The sequence below is a fragment of the Heterocephalus glaber genome, unplaced genomic scaffold (genome assembly GCF_053883595.1).
Source record: "Heterocephalus glaber isolate CG9 unplaced genomic scaffold, H.glaber_assembly_v1.0 deba00000347, whole genome shotgun sequence".
In the NCBI taxonomy this organism is placed as follows: Eukaryota; Metazoa; Chordata; class Mammalia; order Rodentia; family Bathyergidae; genus Heterocephalus; species Heterocephalus glaber.
The window spans coordinates 32,374,926-32,400,330 of NW_028258143.1; the positions used below are offsets into that span (position 1 = coordinate 32,374,926).

General features: G+C 53.7%; 1 protein-coding gene and 1 long non-coding RNA gene across 2 annotated transcripts in view; one reads left to right on the forward strand and one right to left on the reverse strand.

Moving 5' to 3' along the window:
* The window catches only part of Hs6st1 (heparan sulfate 6-O-sulfotransferase 1), a 39,838-nt gene extending 24,266 nt beyond the window's left edge, over positions 1-15,572 (forward strand). The window contains exon 2 of the mRNA XM_004836013.3: positions 12,729-15,572. Coding sequence (XP_004836070.1) covers positions 12,729-13,437 — 709 coding nt within the window. The 3' untranslated portion in view covers positions 13,438-15,572. The remainder of the gene's footprint in view (positions 1-12,728) is intronic.
* LOC101718148 (uncharacterized) lies at positions 626-25,405 on the reverse strand. Its single transcript, XR_204794.4, has 3 exons — positions 25,220-25,405; positions 6,292-22,043; positions 626-4,521 (listed from the first exon to the last, which is right to left on the reverse strand). It is a non-coding gene; the product is annotated as an uncharacterized LOC101718148 (long non-coding RNA).

The window sequence follows — 25,405 nt, forward strand, 5'->3', positions numbered from 1 at the left end:
GGAAGCCTGGTTCCCAATGCTGACTTGGCACCCCTACTTCCTGTGGGTGCTCTGTGGAGTTCATGAGAGACAGACTCACACCAGGCATGTGGTCTGTGAAGTCAGACACTCTGGGATCTGAGGACCTGGTTGTATGAGGGGACGTTGTTTGCCCATCCAGAGGGCATCTGCAGTGGCAACCACACCATGGCTTGTAGGAATAGAGCCAGCAAATGCCTCTCAGGCCCCTCCCCCTTTTGCAGCCACTGACCATAAGCATAGTGGATATGATGGGGAGCTGAAGTGGTTGGCAGGGGTGTAGGAGGATTCTTGGTGCTGTAAAGGCCAGTATTCCCAGAACTGAGGGTCACTCTTCAGGTCACAGCTCTCCCAGTGCATCAGCCAGAGGTGGGTCACCCTCCCAGGGAGCAGAGCCTGGTCTGCAGAGTAATGGGGCAGTAGAAAGTGGACCATTGCACTAAATTTGGGTATGGAGTGCCATCTTTCTGGAGTGTGCTGTTTAGGCTACGAATTTCTCTGTCTGGGGAAAACAGTTGTGCTCCAGAGCACTTCTGTCTGCAGCCTCTTCTGTGCTCTTGTGGGTGGGTGAGTGGGTGGGTGGGCGTCAGCTTCTTCTCTGGGGTGTGGCTGTGTAGGACCACATAGGAGAGAACCAGAGGATTTTGCCCAGGATCTTGAGGGTCACTGTGGTTCATAGAGCCAGCCCCAGCTATGGGTCATCAGGTTGCTCCTGGAGGGCTAAGTAGCTGCTGTGGAGGCCCTGAGCCTCCCAGGCCTCCTTGCCTCACAATCCCTCAGGAAAATCAGACTGGGTTGTGTACATAATTCTTTCATTTATTCCTTTGTCATCTAGCACATGCCTGTTTGTATAAAACTAGAAAACTATGGACTAGGCTGAGGGCACCGTGCCAGGGACAAGTCCTCTGGGTACTGGGCTTCTGTTGTGATTCTCCTTCATCTCCAGGGTGCCAGGTTTATGTGTTTTGCAGACTTGGCCTCAGGTACCCATGAGCCTTGATGTGACACTTCACCTGTTGTACATGTGGGGGTGTGGTCATGCATCACCGCAGAGGCCCCAGAAGGGCTGTGCCTCCCAGTTACCATGGAGTCACTGGCTGTAGTGCACCCTAACCCTTCACACGCAGGTCCTGAGCACTTCTGATCCCGGCAGGGGCAGTGGCCATGTGTATGTAGGGTATGTGCCTGGCACAGACACCCACAAGTTGGCATTGCCTAGTGAACTCCTGTTGGAGACACTTTAGCCAAGTCAGGCACATGTGCTGCACACCCTGGTGGAGCATTGCACTCCCCCAGACCTTGCCACAGTCCTCTGTGTCCCTCTCCCCAGGCGTAGGCAGCTGGGTGGTAGGTGTGCAGTTGCAGGCTGGGGACATGGGGGAGGAGCAATCTGAGTCCTGGCTGTGCAGCAGCCTCAGCAGAGGCCTGGAGGCCTCTATGCAAAGTGAGCCTTGTAGCTCCTAGCTGGGTCAAGAGACGGGCCCTGGAGGCAGGTGCCAGGCTGTGCCAACAAGCATACAGCCCAGTTGCCTGGCTGCCCCACCCGAGTGCAGCCCAGGAGCAGAGAGCACCGTCACCAGCCCATGACCCTAAGGTGTGAGTGTGTGCATTTGGTCAGAATTGACATCTCACCTTCGGGATATCAGAAGGCAGAAAGAGCCAGGTAATTGGGGTAAAATATGAATGAGCAGTTGCCCTGAGGGGACCAAGGCCTGGCTGGGTTCCCTCCATGTCATGGCTCACTTGCTGGAGCACAGCCCAGAGCAGCAGGAAGGAGCTTGGTGGAGTCAGAGGGCAGACAGAGGAGGTGGAGCCCAGCCCCTCCTGCCTGGAGCAACCCTAGGCACAGCACTGCACTGTGATTCAGCTGGGAGAGCCCACAGCCATGCTGCTTTTGGGAACAGCAGGCAAGCTCCCAGAAGCCCGCAGCCCATCCTCTCCTCCCAGAGAGGGTTGGTACATATAATTCTTAATTTGGTATTTTGAAACAAGGATGGGAAATATCTTTCCCAGTGTTTACTAACAGCATCCTGCCCTTGAGGCCATGACCTCATTTCCTCTTCCCACCAAGCCTGCACCTGGGTAGTCTGGGCCATGCTGTCAAAGCTTAGGGCCACCATGCTGTCTCATGTACTCATTCTGGAGCACCCCTCCCCAGACTGCTTCACCAGGCCTCCTGCTTCTGGGTCCCAACTTGGGCCTCAGTGGCCCCTGAGCCTTCCCTCTGCGGTGCCCACTTAGCAGGGTCTTTAGTGGCCACATTCCCAGCCCTTCCTGTCCTGCACATGACAGACACCTAGTGAATTCTGTGGCCAAGGGAGGAGTGCAGCAGATCAGAGGGCACAGGCTGCCGAGCCAGGAGACAGAGGTCATCTGTATGAGGCCATACAGCTCACACCTGGCCTGGTCCAGGATGAGGGGTATAGTCTAGATCTAAAATGTCTCCAAAGCCTCAGTGTCTGGGAGGTGACTGGATTGCAAGCTCCAACACGGATTTGCTGTCGGGAGGGGTCTGGTGGGAAGAGGTGCCTGCTATGCTTGTGTCTTGGAAGGACTGTCCCCCTTCCCACTCCCCTGATGCTGCTTACGGCCTGCCAGGTTAGCCGCTCTCCTCTACTAGTCCCTTCCACCATGCCTCCTTCCTTGGATCCTGTGGACTGAAAATGCTTAGGTGTCATCCCACCAACAAGGAAAGTAACTAAGACAATGAGCAAGCTCCTTGTGTAGATGCTGAGAGGTTCTGATGCTCTTTAACAATGTATGTGGTGCTCCACCAAACCCTTACAGGCCTGGGAGGAAGGCGTTTCCCTCACCCTGATTAGTGGATCAGAACTGAGCTCAGAGGGACCCAATGGCTCTCCCTAGGCTCCATGGGGCGCGGGGGGGGGGGGGGGGGCAGCTGGCAGAGCGAGGCTCTATCTGTCTGATGCTGAGGCCTCTTTTTACCTTGTGATACTGGGGGTCCAACCTAGGGGCCCTCTACCCCTGAGCCACATCCCCAGCTGTTTGGTTTAGTGTGGTACAGGGTCTTGCTGGGTGGCCCAAGTTGGCCTAAAGCTTGTGATCCTCCTGCCTCAGCCTCCTGAATAGCTGGGATTTCAGGTGTGTGCCACTTTGCCCTGCTGTGAGACCTCATTTTGCTCTTGTCCACATCCTCACCTTCCTCACCAGGACAGCCCTTTGGGACAGACAAATGGCCTCAGTGCTGGCACAGGAGGGGGTGGGCAGAGGGGGGCAGAGGCACCCAGCCTGCAGCAGCACCCCACCCCCTCTGGAGAAGGCCAGGCCCCTAGGATGCACTTGTCTGAGCAGTCACCCAGCAGTAGTTGGCAGGCAGGGACAGGTGCGCTGGGTAGGCCAACAATGGATGGACCTGGGGTAGGATTCACCCTGGCAGGGGTGCTGCAGAAGCCTGAGGCTCCCCCTGCTCCCTGGGGGCCACTGACAGCTGCATTGTGCTCTACACACACCCTTTGTTCTGACAGCCCCTCACAGCCAGGGTGCAGCCTAGGATGAGACAGACCAGCCTGGGCAGGGCCACAGCTCGCCTGCCAGCCCAGCACACAGGCTCTGGAGGCAGTACAGGCTGGTGTGAGTGAGGCATTGACCAGACTCAGCATGAGGTGCCAGGCACAGGAGTCAGGCCCAGGCCCTCAGGCTGCACCACCAAGGCATGTTGAGCCCTGGGGTCTGTGGCCCTGGTGAGCAGGCAGGACAGAGGGGCCTCAGGCTGCCTTGTCCTCCCCACCCTCTGCGTCATATTGGAGGGTGGGGAAGAGGAGCTAGGCCGCCAGCAAACACCCAGCAGCAGAGAATGCAGAGAGCTAAAGTTACACATCACCCTGGCCCTGAAAACGGACAAGCTTCTCTCCAGAATCTCCCATGTTCGCGTAAAGTGAGCTCTTCAAGAGGCTGTATGTGTGTGTGCGTGCGTGTGTATGGGGGAGAGGGGGAGGCAGAGAAGCCCCCTGAGATGAAAAGAGCCAGCTGCACTGGCCCCAGGCCTCCACTGTGTGCCCCACCCAGAGGGGCCCAGGGCTGCCATTGGCACCATTCACCTCTGCCCTCATTTGTAGCCAGGCAGCTCCTGCTGCTTTGAGTCTGAAAGTTCAAGTCCACATCCTCACTTCCAGCAGTCTGTCCTGGGGCAGCAGCCCGGGCCTGGGAGGCTGTGGGTAGATTAATGCCACTCGGTGGGTGCTCAGTCGTGCTGTGCTTTGGGGTGCTGTTTGCTGGATTCCAGAGGTCAGTGTGCTGACCCAGGCTGTTCTTGTAAGGTCTGGCAGGGGCAGATGCTGGCCGGTAGGAGCCTCTAGCCACGCCGTCATCTCACTCACATGTGCTGGCTGTGTGGCCCTGGGAGTCACAGCCTCACAGGCTGTCTTAACAGTGTAGGAGAGACAGCCGTGCCTCCTCTGGGGTGGGTGCTGGCCTCCTCGGCAGGGGCAGGAGGAGGTCACAGGGCCCATACCTGTACGTTTGTGCGGGGCAGATGGCAGAGACCTGGGGACAGATGGCAAAGAAAGGAGGGGAGCTCTAGAGCGAGACAGAAGGGAGGAGCCTGTGTTGTGGGCCCTGAGCAAGGGATGAAGGGAGAGTTACACAAAGATGCCTAAGCCATGAACCCCTGCCCTCCCTAACCCGCCCCACACACACCTCCCCGCTAAAATCCTGGGTGCAGGAGCCTGACAGCAGTGTGCAGGCCTGGAAGCCTGAGCTCAGAGCAGTAAGAGGATGCCACAGCCCGGACGACAGGGAGCTGAGTGTGGGTGAGGGCGAGGGCTGCCTGTCTCAGCCAGTCTCCAGTGTGGCCAAGGCTGTGTTCCTCCCCAGGTGAGAGAGCCTCCCCTGCTGGCCTCTTCACGAACTGGTCTATGGCATTTACACCAGCAGTGTCCATAGTTACCATTTCCTTGTCTGGGTCCATGTCCCAAGGAGGGGCTCTGGTTGTGTCAGCCTAGCCCGGGCTGGCAGTGGGTGAGCTGTTTCTGCAGGCGGAAGCAGCTCCTGAGCTCAGAGAACCACTGAGAGGTCCCCAAGCCTTTATCGTTTCCCTCCACAGGCACCACACACCTGCAGCCCTGCACAGCCTGCCCCTGCCGACCTGCTGCACAGGGATAGGTCAGGCAGCTGGCTGTGACTGCACTGCCCAACACGCTGAGGCAGTCTCACCCAGAGATGCCACCCAGGCTTACCACCTCCAGAGGCCTCCCTAGCTATTCTAAGTGTGGACATGAAGCTGCACAGAAACTCCTGAGCCACCAGGGCCTTTGCCCAGGGGTCCCTGGGATCGCTCCCCCACTCAGGGGTACCTACCACTGCAGTGGGCATCTGCTCCAGTGGGGCAGAGGGGTTGGTGTGGAGCACCAGGCCTGGAACTGCTGGACAAGGTGGTGGCAACGGAGGCCCTCGGGGTCCTGTGCTTTCGGGGTTCTGTGCATTACCCTGGCACCCTGAGCCCAGTCACTGAAAGGCACTGGGGAGGCTGTCACCTTCTTCCCAGCCCTGTCCTCAGAGGGTGCCCTGCTCAGGATCAGCTTCAGATCTGGATGAGGAGCCGGGGAGTCCAAGTGGAGCTTGCCAATGGCAGGCAGGGGGACTGAGCAAACCTCCCAGAGCCTGCCAGAGCCTGGAGTACTAGAGGCCCTGAATAGAGGGTGGCACATCTTGCTGGCAGACCCACCTAGCAGGCTGGCTGCAGAGTAGAGTTGAGGGGCACCACCGTGGGGGCTCACCATGGTCCTTACCCCCACTGCTGCCTGCAGGACACATCACCCTGTGCAGCTCGCCCAGCCCCCACACCCTTCTGCCTTTTGTCCCCGCCCATCTGGCTTCCCAGCAGGGGGCAAGAGTGCTGTAAGGACTCCTGCCAAGCTGTCATCTCTGTCATCCACCATCTGCCCTGGCTGGCATGGCCAGAGAGAGCTGTGTGTGACCAGAAGGGGCCTGTCCAAGAGGCCTGGAGGGGCGGCCTGCCCAGCTTCCTGCAGCAGAGTGCTACCCAAGACGGGCCAAGTCCAAGGCGTGGGCTCTGTCTCCCTGTGCCCAGGACAATCCAGCTTCTGATTAAAGTCACTCAGCCCAGTGATGAAGCATTTTTCCTGCAGGTCTGCCTGTATTTTTTTATTTATGTAAACTTTTCTGGCTATGCTTTACAGAAAACAGACTGTGGCTTTGGCTCACAGTTGAGTTACAAAGCACCACACCCATGCCTGTGGGTTAGACAGCAGTCAGCAGGGTGCCTGGGCTAGTACTGCTTGGGGACACACTCACCTGGCCCTGCAGGTCCATGCAGACCAGCCAGCCTTGCACCGGCCCAGGTGGTTATGGCTCACGTCTGGAGTTCCAGCCAGTGCTGCCCTGACCAGTTCTGTGCCCTGGGTCAGCTACTGAAACCTGGGCCTCTTTGCCCACAAAATAAGGCACTGAGCTTGGCAGTCAGCCAAGCCCTGCTGCCCACCCTCACCAGCTCACCCTCTCATCATGCCCCGTCCTTAGTGTGTCAGCCCTGAGTAAATGGATCAGGTTCAGAGATCAAATTGTGAAACAGTTTATTTTTCTCCCTTTGTAAAGGAGTCCAGCTGGCAAGTGCAAGGTCCTGAGTTTGATCCCCAGTTCCACAAAAAGGAAGGAAGGAAGGAAGGAAGGGAGAAAGGAAGAAAGGAAGGGAATCCAGCATAAGCAGGCCGTGCAGCCCTGTGGCCATGTGGCCGTGCAGTGGGTGCAGCTGAGGAAACATCAAGGACCCAGGTTCTGTCCCCTCTACCAGCTCCAGAAAGCAGGGCTTCTGCTTCCTAGTTCAAAATGACTGCTGGCACTCCACAGTCGCACCCACATTCCAGCCAGCAGGAGGGAAACTGGACAATGTCTCTAAGGACATCCTGACAGCAGAATCAGTCACACAGTGACACCTGGGAATCTTCTGGGCTCCTTCCTCCTCTGGGGCTTCCATGCTGTTTCCTGAACCTGTCTCTTGGGGACACATGTGAGCATGGCCCCCTATACTTGGGCTGCCTTCCCACCCATCTGTGAGAATTAACTGACCTGGTCAGGTGTGGTGGCATACACCTGTAATTCCAGCACTCCGGAGGCTGAAGCAGAAGGATTCCAAGTTTGAGGCCAACCTGAGCTACATAGAAAGCTCCAGGCCATCCTAGACTACATAGTGAGACCCCTGTGTCAAAAAAGCTGACCTGGGTGAGCTGAGGCAGAGCTCCCCACTTCGCTGGAGGCATCTGTGCTTCGCCCTTCCTGAAGAAGGGTGGGTGTACCAGGGCTGCACTGAAGCCCTTCTGGGGCCTCCTCTGGGTGTCTATCTCTGCGGCTGGCAGCATTGCCCAGATCTCACAGGTCACCAATGAGACCAGCCTCTACTGTCCCCAGGAGAGGGTGCAGGAAGCATGGGGGCTGGGGCTGTAACGCCTGGGCCCACACAGCACCTGGCCCTGGTGTCGTGAGGCCTGTCTCTGGACCCAGTTATTTTTGGAATCAGATTCAGTTCATCCACAGAAATAGCCACTGCTATTCTCAGGATGCCACCAGGAAGGGGCAGCCTTACAGCAGTACTTTCTGTGCTGCACTTGGAGAGGGGTTCCACCCTGCCTCTGGGTATCCTGCAGGTGCTGAGAAGGGCCACCTGCACCTCCCGCACCTGGGCCAGGTGTGGGAGGTGAGCGGCAGCTGTGTCCAGGCCAGCAGGGACCTGTCTGCCCACACGTTTGGCTGTTGGTTCCTGCCTCTTGGAGCAGGTCGTCTCCTGTGGGCTGTCCTCTCACCCCTCACCTCCTTGCCTGAAGTTTTGCCTCTCAGAGGGGAGGGGACACAGCCCCGGGAACCTTCACCAGCCAGCCCTTCCTGCTACCGGAAGGAGAGGAGGCACCAGCCCCATGTGGCTTCCACCTCACAGTGAGACTTGGTGACTTTGATTTTCCTGAGCACTCAAGCCACAGTTGGGTCCAGTCACTTCTTGCAGAGAGCCCCTGCCCTTTGATGCCCATGAGCCCCAGGCAGGGGATCATCACTGGGTGCCTCGAATCACACTGCCTGCACCCACCCTTTGGACTTCTCAGTCTTCTGGAGTCATCTGGGTCCAATCTTCACAAGTCCTCATGAAGGGTACCTTGGACCCTGAGAGATCAGGGTACACAGTCTGGGGGAAGGACACTCAAAGGGCCCGCCATGGGGACCTCAGCACTCTGCAACCTGGGGAGAACACAGTGGCACTCCTGGTACTGCATCGAGGCCAGCATCAGGGACTCTTTACAGTGCACATGGCCTTGCCTATGTCTGGAGGAGTTTGAGAGCATTGCTTTGAAAAACCTCCTGCTGTATCAACTAACTGAGCAGCTGAGCCCTTGTGCCCAGTGGGGAGCCGCACTTCTGCCGCACTGCTGTACAGCCCAGCTGTGTTAAGGTGCCCGTTTGGATCTGGTGGGTTAGAACCTACTATGAAAGGCCTCTGCTCAGTCCCACAATGGGAAGTGAAGCCTGCTGGGACCTTGTGACCTTGCAAAGGACTGATGTTGGCAGAACTACCCTTTCCAAGGCCCTTTGCACCCCAAAACCCTATCCTGGGCAACAGGGCCATTTTTGCAGTTGTGACACTATTTTAATTATTTGTGTACAGATTGAGTAATCCTTACTCAAAATTCTGGGGAACGGAAGTGCTTTGGATTTCAGACTTTGGAGTGCTTGTATAGATACTATGAGGTAACTTGGGGAGGGGACCTAAGTTAAATACAATTCATTTATGTTTCATATACACTTTACATACATAGGTTGGAGGTGATTGTATGGTCTTTAGGACACCTGCATTTTGACTGAGCTATCACGTGAGGTCAGATGTAGAATTTTCCCATGTGTCTTGTCAGCCTTCAGGAGTTTAATTTCTAGAGCATTTCAGATTTTCAGATTAGGGATGCTCAAGCTGTAGTATATAGTTGCAGACAGCACAGAAATATGTAAAGAAAATAATTAAAATCACCCATTTTGGGATTACAGGTTTTCACTGAACTTCCGACTTTTTGTAATTCTGAAATTTTTGTAATAAAATGCTGGGGGTGGGGATATCCCTAATTTCACTGTTCTGAGATAGCCATTGAGTAGTCTGTTACTGTCCTGGGTGGTACGTTTTCTGAGCGTGTGTAATTTTTACAAAACTGTGACCCCAGTGCAGTTGTCACACCCAGTGGGCCAGGGGGCTTTGCTGGCTCTAACTTGTGATCCTCCTGCCTCAGCCTCCCAGCATGCTGAGATTACAGACAGGTATCACCATGCCTGGCTTTTTTTTTTTCTTTTCTTTAGAAGCAAGGTGTCCCTATGTTTCCTAGGCTAGCCTCGAAGTCCTAGACTTCCAGAAGGTGGGAGTCAGGAATGGGTAGATTTGAGCACGAGTTTGGGTCAAACCAGTACTGTCTTGTCTGGCAGAGGAAGGAAAAAGAAGTACTGCTGGGCGGGGCAGGGGACGGGGTGTTGGCACTGCCTTGTATTAAACTAAAACTCTAGAGACAAAAAAATGGTCTCTGAAATAAAAGTATTTATCGAGCAGTCATGAAGGCCAGCCAGAAAAGGATCAGGTCCTGGGACAGGCTCCCAGAGTTGCCAGGAAAAAGCTAAGAGCATTATTACAGGGGTAGGCATGGTGGCACACACCTGTAATCCCAGCACTTGGGAGGCTGAGGTAGGAAGATCACTCCAAGTTCAAGGCCAGCCTAGGCTACATAGTGAGATTGTTAAAAAAAAAAAATTTTTTTTTATTATATATATGAAAATTGGGAGAAGGAAAGAATAAATCCTTAACACTGTTCCTATGGCCATAGATAAGAGGAGTGGGATTGTGCTAAACAGGAAACATTGCTTGACAGTCTGAAGGAAGAAGTACTCGTTGCATCTGGGTTGATAAGGTTATTAGTCCAGATGGTGGCTGGTGGTCCACATGCTAAGATTTAAGTGTGCTTTCCAGCATGCAGCCTCTGCTCCTCCCTCCTAACCCACCCCTTGTGATTCACTGTAGGACCTCTCAGAGCTTGTTCTCACCTCTGCTCTGGCCTTGGGTCAGTTGCCTCCCCGCTCCAAGCCCAGTGTGCCCATCATCCATGAAGTCTGAGTGGTGCTGGAGTCTCCCTGACTTGGATGAGATCGTGGGCCCCAGCTGTTGGAAGGTGGCAGGGGACAGAGCCTGCAGGGCCGCAGTACTGCAGTCCACCCTCCACCCTCCCAGCTGACCCGCTCACCCACCCTCCTGCCTATGTCCTGTACTCATCCCTTTACTTCACACGTTTCCAGTGGAGTAGGGCCCAGGCCTGCACTGCAGTTACCCTGTAAGAACGTGCACTCCAGTGGGTAGGGGACAGCTCTATGGGACTCTTGCTGCTGAGTGCAAGGGCCTGTGTTCCATCCCCACCACAGCAATTAAAAAAACACAAACACCACAAAACTTTAGAGCCAATTGCTCCAGCAGCAGTGTCTAAAACTGTCCACAGGCACGGACTGCAACTTATTAAAACATCTCATTTGGTTTTTATGATTCCAGAAAGGGGCAACACTTCATTCCACAAGAAGGACAAGGGTCCCACGGATCTGAGCTGAGGACTGGTTTTATAGAAAGCAAAGGCTGAAGAGAGGAGAAGCAGTGAGTGGTCCCTTCATAGGTGATTTCCTTGTAAAGCAAGGACAGGGAGATGTACCAATAGGAAAATAACTGCTTAGCTATTATCAGGTTACTTTTGTAAAAAGGCAGAGGGAGCATCATTATCATGCTGATTGGAACTGGTTTGTCTGAGAAGTTTAGTTGTTTGTTGGTTTCTCCTGACTGTCAGATTTCAATTTCCTTTGGATGTGGCAGGAGCTTTGGCACGATTGACTCCATTTTGAGTCACAGACCAGTCTGTGCAGGACCCTTGTCCAGAACAAAGCCTCCTGTGATTTCAGTGAACAAACTCAAGAAGAAAATGTCTTCCTTGACCACTAGGCTCCTGCATGGTTGTGGGCACACTACACCAGTGCCCACAGAAATGTCAAAACAGCTGAAGGTCACAGGAAGCATTAGACCAGCCAAGATTAAATGCCAGCATGGGGGTGTCCAGGCAATAAATCCTGAGGTCTGTCAGGAAAGCTGCAGTCTGGGAACGCTAGAATTATTTCACAAGGCAGACATTCTTGGAGGTCTTAGGCTTTAATCTTTGAAATCCATGTGAATTCTGTGCTGGGGGCCATTACATACCTGAGCTTGTATTTCTGTGAAATAGGCAAGACCCTTCTTGGTCTGGCCTTACCTGAGCCTCTAACCTCAACTTGAGTCAAGGCTGTACCCCCAAGGATCCTGTCCCTGCCACACATTTGGGAATGATACCCTCCCACCAGCACTGTCACCCCTGTCCTGTTGGTCCCACCCCACACAGTCTGGAGCACTTAGAACTGGTAAGGAAGACCCGGTCCATACCTGCTTCAGAGCCTGGACCCCCGCCCCCCCACCGTGGAACAGAAGAAGAGCCTGGCATCCTAGCTGCCCTTGTCTCTATGGCTGCTGTCAAGCCGGGTGGGGCATCGCCACCAGATGCCCTTTACAAGCATTAATATATAGTTCGGGGTCTTCCTTTGTACAGGGTGCCTGAGCACCAGGGCAGGGCCACTGCCTCACTGTGCCATGTCGTCAAACCAGTTACGAGGTGACATCCAAGAGCCACCCAGCCATATGGGCTGATGACCTCCTTGAGCTAGAGGCACAGTGCTGTGCACAGATGTCCCTTTCCATTTAGCTGCCCTTCTGACAGAAGTCAGACAAGCCCAGCAGTCTCTCCTCCCTGGTGGCCCTGGGCAGTGTGAGTTGTCTTACATTTTCAGGAATATACACCAGCCTTTCCAGAGTTCCCAATTCTGAGGAAATCAGAGACAGACATAGGCCCAGGGCCAGCACATGGTGGCCACACAGATGAGGGCCCCACGCCATGTCTGTTGCTGCTGGCCAACAGCAGGGCACTGGCTGGATTCTGGTGAGTGGCCAGAAGCACACAGAAGGGCTCAGAAAGAGCTGGCTGTTGGAAGCCTTGGGCTGACCTAGTGCGGGCATGCCTGAGTGCCTGAGCTGGAGGTCAGTGTGCTGTGGCACAGTGAGGGGCCAGGATCACAGTTCAGCACTGTCCCTGAAAGCATGCTCTCCAGGCGAGGCACTGAATATACCCCTGGCTGCTGTGTCTGGGTTGGTAGCAGTGAAGGGAGCCCCTGGGAGCCGCATCCCAAGGCCTCTGGATGATGAAGCCAGACATAGGCTGGATGCTTGGCTCAGCAGGACCTGTGCTTCCTCCCCAGGGAGACTGCAGAGTGGTCGAATGCAGTAGTGCACCAGTAGCTAACAAACCACAGGGCAGCCCCAACTGACCCAGAAACTGGCCCCCCACCATCCCAAGGGGGACAGCGCCCCCTGGCTGAAACCCCCCAGGGGTCCTTCCCTGAGATTCTTGCTCAGTGTAGCAGCTCTGCCCAAGGAGGAGGGGCAGGAAAGGGGATGTCCCTCCTTGGAGCGGGCTGGCACTGCAGGGCACTGTCTGGGGGGTCACATCTCTAACCCACAGTTTCTACTCGGAAATGGCCAGTGTAAGAGCTGAGCACAGCAGTCCCACCTGTCCAAGGGTCCCACAGTAGACACGCATACAGTGGGACCCCCATTCTTGTGACCCACCGTACCCTCACCTCCCCTTCTCCTGTCATTGCAGGAAGTTCTACTACATCACCCTTCTTCGAGACCCCGTGTCCCGCTACCTGAGTGAGTGGCGTCATGTGCAGCGCGGAGCCACGTGGAAGACCTCGCTGCACATGTGCGATGGGCGTACACCCACCCCCGAGGAGCTGCCGCCCTGCTACGAGGGCACAGACTGGTCAGGCTGCACGCTGCAGGAGTTCATGGACTGCCCCTACAACCTGGCCAACAACCGCCAGGTGCGCATGCTGGCTGACCTGAGCCTGGTGGGCTGCTACAACCTGTCCTTCATTCCCGAGGGCAAGCGGGCCCAGCTGCTGCTGGAGAGTGCCAAGAAGAACCTGCGCGGCATGGCCTTCTTTGGCCTGACTGAGTTCCAGCGCAAGACTCAGTACCTGTTCGAGCGGACGTTCAACCTCAAGTTCATCCGGCCCTTCATGCAGTACAACAGCACGCGGGCGGGCGGTGTGGAGGTGGACGAGGACACCATCCAGCGCATCGAGGAGCTCAACGATCTGGACATGCAGCTCTATGACTACGCTAAGGACCTCTTCCAGCAGCGCTACCAGTACAAGCGGCAGCTGGAGCGCAGGGAGCAGCGCCTTCGGACCCGCGAGGAGCGCCTGCTGCACCGCGCCAAGGAGGCACTGCCGGGTGAGGACCCTGAGGAGCCAGGCCGTGTGCCCACTGAGGACTACATGAGCCACATCATCGAGAAATGGTAGTGGTGGCAGCCGCAGGGAGACCTCGAAGAGCAGGGTGAAGCAGGTCACAGGTCACTTGCAAACGGGGCCCACTGGAAACTGCTGAGAGACCCCACACCCATTCACCAGAAGGCACGGAAGGCACATGCATCCTGGGAAGAGTGGGAAGAAGGAAGCAGGGCCAGCCCAGGCATTCTTGATGCTCCCCAAGGCAGGGTCTGACAGATCCATAAGTCCAGCCCGCTGGGGCAGGCAAGCATGCTGAAAAGATGCCCCAGGTGTGGTGGGCATGGTAGGGCCTCTGGGCGAGGTGGTGTACCTGCTGTCCCATCCCTTTCGCTGTCACATCAGCTAATGGTTTGGAAAAAGAGACAGGGACCCTGGAGAGAGGACAAGCCAAGCCAGGAGCCAGTCCTACACCAACTATGCACTCACCTGCGCTCACCCTGCTGTGCAGGCCAGCAGGGCAAGAGGCCAGCTTCAGGCAGCCAACCCAGCACCCTCCCTGGGACACAGGAGCTCCTAGCTCAGCCTCCTATAGCTGTCCAGGCCAGGGTCACCCTGCTGAGGCAGAGAAAACTCCAGTCCAACCCCTGGAACCCTACTCCCCTCAATAGCCCATTGGCAGAGCCCAAAGTGCAGCTTGGCCTTGAGGGGCCACCAGGCAGACGGGGCTCTGGCAGGAAGGGGGGTGGGCACCACGAACTCCCCTACCCTCCCAGACCTGCCCCACCCATTGCTATAACCTTTACTCAAGGGCTCATAGACCGCCATCCCACAACCCCATGCATGAAGGTATGATTAGGCTCTATCAGCTGGGGCTGGGGACCAGAGCTGCTGCCCGTGAGCCATACCCTGGGCCATGGTGGTTCTCGGTGATCAGGAAGGGCACTGAGACCCTCAGATTCTTGACCAGGGCTGCCCCACCCCACCCAGGTGCTCAGCCCTGCCCACCATGGCTCTCCTGCCACTTCCCTGACCCTCTCAGAGGCTGGCCAGTGGCCTGCTAGAAGCCATGCTGATATTCACTGTAAGCACTTGCCCCATGCCATGTCCCTGGCCCTGGCAGGGCACAGGCATTGCCTGAGGCTGCATGCTGACCCTGCAGTAGAACAGGCCCCTCCTCCCTGCTTCCAGTTTCACCAGGCCACTGCTGGGTCTCACCATGGAGTAAAGGGTTGTCACGAAGGGTGGGGGACTCCCATACCCCTGGAAGGAGCAGTTTCGTCCTTGTTTGCCTGCACACGGCCCCGCCCTCAGTCCTCTGTGCCTGCTATTGCACCTGGGGTCCAAAGGCAGGATGAGCTCTGGGTGGGCATCATCCAGCCCAGCCCAACCCAGGGCTGCCTCCCTCTCAAGTGTCACACCGGAGATGTGGGCGCCCAAGTGAGTGATGGATGGCTCTTTGGAAGGGTGGCCCCCATCAGCATCAGGAGGCGGGGCTCTGGTGCTCTTCATTTGGGCTGTTTCTGGGAGAAGGGTGGGGGGTATTGGGGGAGCCCTGCAGTCCTTCGTTCTCAGGCCATGGTCTCCTGTCCAGAAGTGAGCTCCCTGAGTGTTGCCTCTCTTGTACATATTATGTGTTAACTACCCTGCTGTCCCCACTCACATGGAAGCACGGGTCTCCTCTAGGTCTCTGCTGCATTTGGAAAACAGTCCCATCCCAGGCCAGCAACAGGCTGAGCCATCTCGGGCCCACAGCTGTCCGGCCGGCACTTCCTGCTCAGGCCACCTCCTTTGGTGTGAAGCTTCCTTGTGCTCACAGCATCTCCCAGGACCTCACAGGTCAGGGCAGCCCCATCCCTACTCTGAGGGCTCTGCCCCCACACCGGGGCTTCCCTGGGTGAGTGGACCCAGTGGTCACCAGGCACCCTGTGGACCTGCGGATGCGCCCTCCTGGAGGGGAGCCTGGAACAGCAGAACTGTCCAAGCAACAAGTCTGTGAACTTTTTGGGAACTGGAACTGTCTCACTTGAACCCAGGAGCGTTTAAAGCTTTATTTATTTATAGCTTCTTATTAAAAAAAGTGTTGAGAAGAAATCTTTTGGTTATTCATACAAAAAAAGAGTTGATGACGGAGAAGCAAGTCATAATCACCCAATTGTTTCTGTCTAGGTTGAGAATGAATGTTAGCAGACGAATAAACCTGAAAAGGACCGCTGTGTGCTGTGGTCTGTGGTGGTGTGGTGTCCCCCCCAGCCTCCTCCCATGTCACTGTCCACACAGTGTCCCTGAGCCTGAGCACGTGTGGCTTTCAGACTCCTGGGGGTGCTGGGGAGTGAGGCACTGTCATTGAAAACTGACTCTCATCACCCCCAAGTAGCAGTTTATTAACCATTTACTACACTATTGAAAAGTTGGCACCAGGCGAGAGACTGCCAGGACTGTTGGTGCCCTTGGGTCACATTTGCAGTGATCTCTTTACCCCTCCACTTTGATTTGGAACAACTTCAAATGACAAAGGTAAAAAATAATTCATAGACACACATAAACTGTACTAGTTTCTTTTCTGTTGCCAGTAACAGCCACACAGCTGTGGAGTTACTACACAGCACTGCACACCTGTGAGTCACCAAGGAAACAGGTTTATTTGGCTCACAGTTTGGGCCTGGGTGAGGTAGAGGGGCTCCATCTGATGATGGCCTGCAGGACAGAGTGAGCACCCTCTGCGTGTGAGTGTGTGTCCTCAGTCACAGGGCCACCCTGAGATGGGATCCAGTCTCCTCCCAAGGCTCCAGCCCTCCCTGCCCTTGGCCCCGCACAGTGGGGGTGAAGTCCGCCCATGGGAAGCCCCGGAACTCCCTACATCAAAACCATGGTGGACTAGTCCCAGAGGTAGCATTTCCTCACACGCTTTTACCCTGTGCTCACACTCGCCTGTCTAAACACATGCACACTCACTTTTCTGCAGCATTTAGAGATGGGCAGTGGTCATCAGAATATTCCCATCCTTACATGACTTGGAAGCAGCATTCAGCTGCACCCTGTTAGCGTATCTCTGAGCTTACTGTTGACACAAATTGTCATCCAGGACACTCATGCCAAGTCTCCAGTGGACCTAGTGAGTGACACCTTCAAAAGGCTTTGTGGCCCCAGGACTACAGTCTTCCTCATGCCTCCTGTCTCCTTTACCACACAACCTCCATTTTCATCTCGGCAGAATTTGGTGTGAGTTTCACTTTGAACTACTGCTGCTCCACCACCAGGCCACATCTCCAGCCCTTTTTATTATTCTGAGACAGTGTCTTGCTAAATCACTAAATTCCCCAGGCTAGACTTAAACTTGTGATCCTCCTGCCTCAGCCTCCCGGAGTGCCAGGAGTACAGGTCTGTGCCACCACACCAAGCTCAGTTGTCCCTTGAAAGTTTTGCAGCATCTGCTTGTGATCAGATGCATTTCAACATCTTGAGCCAAGTGCACCGCGACAGGTGGCTCTCTGGGCTGGGACCCTGAAGAGTACAGTGCTGTTGTGAAGGGCAGGGGCTGCTTCTCCCCTGCGCTGGGGAGGAGTGGGGAGGAGCAGGGAATCCAGACTGCCCCAGGGAACCCAGGAAGGTGGTTGGGTGTGTGGATGGCAGGGGACCCTTTTCCAGGGAGGTCTCACCACAGGGCCTCAAGGCGCCCTCCTTCTGGGGTCTGGTCTTGCCCCTGCCACCAACACGCAGCAGCAGCAGCAAGACCTTTCGAGAGTGCTCTGCCAGGCTGGGTCTTGGACCCTAGCTGGACCACTGGCCTGCCTGGTCCCCCTCAGAAAGGGGAGCCAGTGAGGCTCCAGCTGCTTCCTGCCCAGGAGCCTGGCCTGGCCTGGCCAAGGCCTTCACCCAGCCCCACCCTGCCATGAAGGCAGAGTCTTTAGCCCTGCTTGAGAGGGCTATTAAAGCAGAGTCCTGGGCCAAGCAGACCCTCTGCCAAGGTCACTGAAGAGCAGAGCCACAGGCCCAGTCTCCTCTGGGCCCCTTCAAGGACTGTCCTCTTTCCCTTCATTTCCTCTGAAGAGCAGTGACAATTTTCACCTGTCCCTCCTGGCCAAGGCCAGCTTGTTCCCTACCCCCAGGGCCTCCCGGACAGCTCCACCTTCCTGTGTGTGAGCAAGCCCTGGGTTGGGAGCGGGTCTTGGGGCAGCCAGGAAGGTCTGAACGACACAGCAACCTGGACTCCCCCACAACGCAGCCCTGTGGAAGGCGCTGCCCTCCTCCTGGCTCCAAGCTCCCTTCCCTCTGGAGGTGAAGGACAGGTCCACTCAAAGGGACATCCTGAGTTTGCACAGACTATTGGGGCCTCCAGGCCTTGCCCTGTCTCTAGGCAGCCTCAGACCCAGAACAAGCTCACCCTGGTGGTGCCGAGGTGCTCAGTGCGGGGATGTCCAGGGCAGTGGGGCCTCAGGTCACCTTCCTAGGGCTCCCCCACCACTGCGCAGGCAGCTCTGCCCTTCAAAAATGTCACCCTTCTGGTCCCTGCGGCTGGCCTGGCCCACTCCCCCTCCCACACCCCCGTTCTCCGCTGCAGACTCCAGCCCCGTGACTCTGTGTGTGAGAAGCAGCCCAGTACTTGGGAAAACTTTTCTTTCTCAAACAAAAAGCCTGGCACTCAGACTCAGCGGCGACTCCAGGGAGCCGGCTGGGCCTCTTTGTCCCCGCGAGGCCACCCTCCAGGGAGAGAGCTAAGGGATGGCCTGGCTTCTGGGGACAAAGCCCCCACTCCACTTCCTAGGGAGTGAGGGCTTCCACCCGCCGGCCTGCAAGCCCTTCTCCAGGCCAGCGGGGCGCATAGTCAGTCTGAACTCGGGACCACAGAGAGGGAAAGGTCCTGCATGGGAAGAGCCCCAAGTCCCTGCCCCGTTCAGCTGGCTCTCTGTATAGGAAGGGACCTTTCCACTTCAGAGTATTTGAAGCAGAGCCTGCAGAATCATCCCTTGATAGCTGTTCTCCCTTCCTTCCCTGGTAACAGAACCTCCAAATCACAGTGGAAACAGACAGCTAAGATCAAGACTATATTTCCCATGAACCATGAACCATCCTGACCAATAGAGTACCAGAAATGTCATTTGCATCTTAAAGAAACCATCCTAAAAGAAAAGCAGCAGGCCCTCTTCCTCCTTTCCCCCTACCTAATAGCTACAATGAGGATGTGATAGCTGGAGCTCAAGCAGCCATCTTGGACAGTGAAGTAGAAGCCATGTGTTGAGTATGGTACAGCAATAACATAGGCTCCTGATGATTATGCAAAGTTCCTAACAGCTTTGGGCTGCCTATTTTAAAACTATCCATGTAAGAAATAACCATATACCAGCCAGGCATGCAGGTGCACACCTGTAATCTCAGCACTTGAGAGGCAGAAGTAGGAGAACTGCCTTAAATTCAAGTCCAGTCTGAACTGCATAGCACGACAATGTCTCAAAAAAAAAAAAGAGTCTGGAGTAGTGATGCACACCTCTAATCCCAGCACTTGGGAGGCTGAGCCAGGAGGATTGCCATGAGTTAGAGGCCAGCCAAGGCTACATAGTGATTTCAAGGTCAGCCTAAACTAAAAGCGAGACCCTGTCTCAAAAACAAACAGAAAAGAGGGCCAGGGATTTAGCTCAGTGGTGCCACCACCTGCCTCGCAAACACAAGTCCTGAGTTCGATATCCGGTACCAAAAAGAAAAATAGAAAAGAAACGAAATAACCATGTACCTTGTTGAAGCCACTGTTGCTTGATGTTTCTGTCACTTTTAACTAACCCTAATCCTAACACCACTAGAGATCAAATTGCTGCAAGAAAACAGGGTGGGAGGCCACAGCCCAAGTGATGATACACCCCTTCCCACCAGCTGTGGACATGCACTGCCCAGTGCCCACCCACCTGCTGCTCTTGGCTTCCCTTCTGTGGGAGTGTTAGAATGCAGAGTGCAGAGGGAGACCCTTCCTTCTGTACCTTGTGACTTTTGAAACGTGTGAACAAATTACCTGCTTAACACCTACTCAGCTGAAAATAAGAACAAAAACGAAACGAAAGAGAAACACTAAATTCATGATTGATTTTTCTCAAGTCAGAGAATAAAGACAGAACGTGATTCAGGCTAGAGTAATAAGGAACTTTACTGTAACATTTTACAAGTTTTAATTAGAAAATAAGGCATACGAAGCCAGGCAGAGTGGTGCACACCTGTAATGCCAGCACTCTGGGAAGCTGAGGCAGGATGATTGCAAGTTCAAGCCTAGCCTGGGCAATTTAGTGACTTAGGGAGAAAATGTTTCAAAATAAAAAAATTTAAAAAGGGCTAAGGATGCAGCTAGGTTAATTCCCAGGGCTACAAATAGGAAAAGAAGAAGAGGAAAAGGAAGAAAACAAGACATATGAATGAAAGAACGATAGTGACAGTGGTATAGGAAAAATAACTCCTGACCTGACTGCTGTCAGATGTCCCAAGTTCATGGTCTCAGGACCTCAGGAATGAAGTCATAAAGCAAAGGAGGAAGTCAGGAGAGTTTTATTGGAAATAAAGGAAAGAATAGCTCCTGAATTTCCAGGAGGGGTGCCAAGTGGGCAGCCACCAAGGCCCTTTGTCAGGGTAATTTATACAGCAGAGTCACAAAGTGGGTACGATGTGGGACAAACAATAATCAACCGTAGGAGTACAGGAATAGCCACTTAGCTAATGCTGATCCAGTAGGGAAATGAGTCACGTAGCAAGACCTTCCTGGAAAGGCAGAGGAGTGTGGGTCCAGGTGTACTGGTTCCCACCTATGTGTCTGGTGTCTGCTGGGCACACTGGACCACTTGGTGCTAGTTACAGTCTAACCTCGAGTTGCTGTATCTCTGGGTAGAAATGCAGGGCTGCCTATTGCATCTCCATCCTGAGAGGCCTGGCCTTCTTCAGATTTGCCTCCAGCCACAATTCTCATGTCTTTATTTTTGTGCTGACTTCCTTGAGGGCCAAGTCCCTCTCAAACTGTATATTAATTTCTCTCTAATTTGCTGTCTATACTAATAGGTACATTTATATACTGTATAAGTATTTTATAGAATATGAGTAATATGAATAAACAACAGATTATAAAATCACATTCTGTTCACACTTCTGCATGGGTTTATGTGTCTACACACATCATTTGAAGCAGCTTTCCTGAGAGGCAAGGGTAGAAGCAAAGGCTCGGGCTTCTGCGGCAGGAAGGGGCCTAGTGTGGACAGCTGGACACAAGGATGCCCAGGACATGGACCAAGGACCAGGCCGGATGAGGACTCCTCCGTGGCCATAGCCATGGCAGGGAAGGGAACCATGTGGGGGTGAGGGACTCAGAGTACCTGTTTCCTATTATTTTGCTGGGTTCATTGCAGCAATCGTGATACTAGGGTGATCCAGCCTTCCCCACATATGTGTGGGCCTGCTCCAGGGTGCTCCTGAGGAGTCCTCCTGACTCCTGTGCCCAGGCGCAGTCAAGGCCCCATGCACAGCAGGTGTCCCAGCTCAGGAGCTGGGCTGCTAGGTTTCTGCTCAGCTCCCTGGAGGACAGACCCCGCCTCTGCTCCGCCGGGAGTGGCCTGGCTGTGATCACATGACTCAAGCAGAACCAATCAGATCACAGCCCAAGATTTTTCTATAGAAGCTGGTTAAGGAGCCCTTTCTCCTTTGCCACAGCTCCAAGGTAGAGCCAAGAGCGCCTTAGAGCTATACCATCTGGCTCTTGGAGATTCAGGAAGAAGGATAAAGGTACCACCTCAATGAGGCTGGAGGCCTTGGATCACCTATCTCTGAGGCCTGTGCTGCCCTGACTTCCCATTTGTGGCCCATGAGCCCAGAAATATCATTGTTGTGCCTGGGACACTCCGCCTTGGGCTCCACCACGGCAGTGTGTCTGGTGCACGAACCGAAGGGAAAGTGGGGAGGCCCTGGAGGCTCAGTTTGCCCCCAAGGTCACAGAGGAATCACAAGATTTGTTGCTCTGCCTCATCAAGCACCTTCCTTGAGAGCAAAGAGCTCAGAAGCCAAGGCCTGGGATTTGTGCAGTGACCCTTCAGAAAATGCTATCTCAAGTGGCTGGGTCGCTTTCCCATTTTCATCTCGGGTACAGCCAGCCCTCCGTGTCCAAGGATTCCTATCCAAGAGTTCGACCAACTTCTCAGTGTAATTTAATCTATTGCACTTGTGTAGACTTTGTCTTGTCACTATTCCTCAAACAATACAGTAACAACTATTGGCCAGCGTTTATACTGAATTAGGTAGTACACGTCATCTAGAGATGATTCAGGAGGTGGTGCTCAGCTCCTATGCAAACACCGAACCATTTTATATAACGGACTTGAGCATCTGGGTGTTTGGATCTCCAAGGGGGCTCCTGGCGCCAATCTGTGGAGTCTGAGGGTCAGCTACACTGATTCTACTCATAGATTTAGTGTTTTTTTCCTTCTCCTTACTTTGAGTTTACTTTATACTTCTTTTTCTGGGTTTGGGGCTGTGAGTTTATATCCCTGATGTGAGGCAGCTCTTCTCATATTAGCCTTCTGTGCTGTAGCTTTCCCTCTAGGCACAGCTTCAGCTGCACTCCACAAACTTCACTGTGGCATTTGCATTTTCATTCTTTTTTTTTTTTTTAATTTTGAGACTTCCTCTTTGACTCCGACTCGTGGATTGCTCAAAAAGATATTCTAAAAAAAAAAAAAAAGGTATTCTTTAGTTCCCAAATATCTGGAGATTTTCCTGTTATCTTTCTGTTACTGATCTCTAGTTTTATTCCTGTGGCATGGTCAGAGGATGTACATGATGACTTCAATTTGTTGCACTCTCTGTGTCACCTTGTGTGTGGTCTGTCTCTGTGTTCGGAGGGCACTTGGAAAGGCATAGGCTGCCGATGTTGGGTGGAGTAATGTATTCTATAAAAGCCAGTTGTTCTGTCCTTGCCAATTTCTGTCTAGTTTGAACAATGTTTGAGAGGGGCACTGAAATCTCCAAACTGTAATTGTGAATGTATCTGTTTCTCTTTTCTCAGTTTCACTTTATGTATTTTATAACTATCTTATCTGGTACATATACATTTAAAATGTCTAGGCCTTCTTGGTGATTTTTACCCTTTTAGAATTATATATTGTCCTTTACTGTCCCTAGAAGTTTTCTTTGCTCTGGGATATACTTCTTGATATTTTGACCAATGTCTGCATAATATACAATTTTTCATCCCTTTACTTTTGGGTTTTTTTTCTTTTCTTTTTTCTTTTTTTTTTGACAGGCTCTCCTAGGTATTCCAGGCTGGCCTCAATCTCACAGCAATCCTCCAGCATCAGCCTCCCTAGTGTTGGGATTATAGGTGTGCCCCACCACGCCCAGCTTTTCTATTCCTCTTATGTAAATACCAGAGTGGAATTTCTGGGCCATATCAAAGTACTTTCTTCTTTTTCTTTTCTTTCCTTCTTTCCAGGGCCTTGTGCGGGCTAAGCAGGCGCTGTACCATTGAACTCCACCCACCTGTAAATGTTGTAATGAACCTCCAGCCCTGGGCAGTAGATGTGGACTTCCCTAACCCACCCCCTTCTCCAACTGTTGATGACAATCGCTTCCATTTTAGTCACTCCACTTGAACGGCAGGATCTCATTGGAGCTTTTAATTTTCATTAACAGGTAAGTAATGACAGATATGCTCATGAGCCATTTGGACATCTTTTGGGATGTGTCTTTTGCTCATTTTTAAAAAAGTTATTTTTTACAACAGCTTAAACTCATAGCATAAACTTCCCAAATTAATAAGTTCTAAATTATTAATTTTTCTGTTTATTTTATGGCACTTTTTGTGTCTTTTTGCTAAAGGAAATATAAGTGTAAGTGTTTTGTGACACTTCTAGGAAGCCTCTTTTAATTTTTTTTTGGAAGCATCTTATAAGAGGACATACTCCTCATCTTTCTTTCCTCTATCCAGCTGCCTGGAACATACATGTGATGGCTGGAGTGCTGGCATCCATCTTAACAATGAAGTGGACATAGGACTAAAAGGCCCAAGACTGAAGGAGCTTGAGACATCGTGAAGATACAGCCACAAAACTGTCTACTTTCATACTTCTTGTACATGAGACAGAAATAAACTTCTATCTTGTATTAGCCTATATTATTCAGGACTATTCCTCACAGCTGAGCCAGTAATAACTAATACATAAAGATCAATTAGCAAACTCACTACCCTTCCATTTTCACTAGTCATCTAATGAGCTTATAAAAAAAAATGAGGACACCTATGATTTAAGTTGGGCCCAAGTGGGTGACCCCAGCATCTTATTTTTCAAGTCTCTTCCAGATATTCTGCATGGGCTGTTAAGCTTGAGAACTGGTGCTTCCAATCTGGTGCTTAAACTGAGCCCGTAATGTCAACACTCTAGGAGGCTGAGGCAGGAGGATCACATGTTCAAGCCCAGTCTAGGCATCTCAGCAACTTAGTGAGATCCTTTGTCAAAATAAAAAACAAAAATAAAAGGGCTGGGATGTAGCTCAGTGATAAGGCTCTGAGTTCAATCCCTAGTACTGGGGAAAATCAAGGAGCAAGCCCCAAATGAGACCCCCATCAGGGCTGTCCCACATAGACAGTGGCTGGTTGCTAGTGATCAGATGGGGCTCCCTGGCATCATGGTCTTGGTGGCAGAGCTTTTGGCCTCTGCTGAGGAATGGACCAAAGCACAGGCTTCAGGAAACCAAACAGAACTGAGCTCCTGGTCTGCACTGGGCCCTGAACTGGGCACTGCTGCAGCCAGTCATAGATAGTGGCCACACCCAGGAGCTAGCTCCTTTGCTGCAGCCAGGATCTTCGGGACAACACTGCCCACAGACCCCAGGGTGCCTGAGCATCTGGTGAGACAGCAGGTTTCAGAGGACCACATGTGACACCTCTATCCACAGCAGGAGGAGAGGCCTGGCTCCTGGCCGAACTCCTCCAGACGACCCCAGCTGACCTGAATCGAGCTTCCTTGGAAACAGCAACAGCTGCTGATCTGCCCAGGAAACTCAGAGGGTGCTGCCACTCACCCACCTTGGCTCCCCTGGCCAGGAAGCCAGCAGTCAAAGGTGGGCCTCTGTCCTCCAGCACTGCCCAGGGCCACAGAGAGGAGAAAGAGGAAGGCCATGAGCAGACACGACAAGAAGACAGCCTCTCCAAGCAAAGAGAAAGGCGCAGGAGAAACTACCCGCACCACACTTAAGATCTTGCACCTCCAGCTGCTAGCACAATGAGAACAAGAGCGGCTGTTGTTCTTGTGGCATTGTCTGCGAGCGTGGCCTGGACAGTGCGGGTACCGCCGCAGGTCCCTTCTGGATGGTGCAGGCCAGCCCAGCCTCCCGCTCGTGGCCCGCATCCTCCAGCCAGCGCCCTCCACCTCCGCCTGGCAGGGTGGGGTCCCTCCAAGGCCACCCCCAATAGAGCTCCTTTCCACCTCACCCTGCCCACAACCTCTGCTCCCCTGCCAAATCCCTGATTCCAGTTTGGAGACCTCCATTTTTCCCCTGGCTCTACCAAGTAGATTGACTTCATAAATTTCGCCCAAAAGGAAATTATAAGCCCACTGCGGAATTTAAAAACGACTAACCAAATGAGAAAACAAAGGTGGTTCGCTCAGAGTATGCTGCGCACGTGAGTGGCCACCCTCACGTGTGCCCAGGTGACGACTCCGGCCCCGGAGGAGCGGGGAAGGAGGTACCGGGAGCGCTCCCGTTGCTGGACACCACGCCCCGCGCCCCCAGCCTCACGGCGGAAGGGGAGCAGGGCCAGAGCGGAAGGGGCCAGGACGGAGGGCGTCCCCAAACTGGGCTCCGGCCCACCCAGACTCCCAGGAGCGCTGTCCCGGCCTACCAGGCGTTTCTGAGCCCCAGAAACAGAGATTTGGACGAACTGTCACAACTGGTAACGCCACCTCCGAGGAGCAGGCGGCGGGCGCCGCCCTGAGCCAGCCGAGCCTGAGTCTGACAAGGTGTTTCACGCGACTGAGGGGAGCGCTTTGGATTTCGCTCCGAAGTCCAGCAGAGGGCGCCGTCTCGA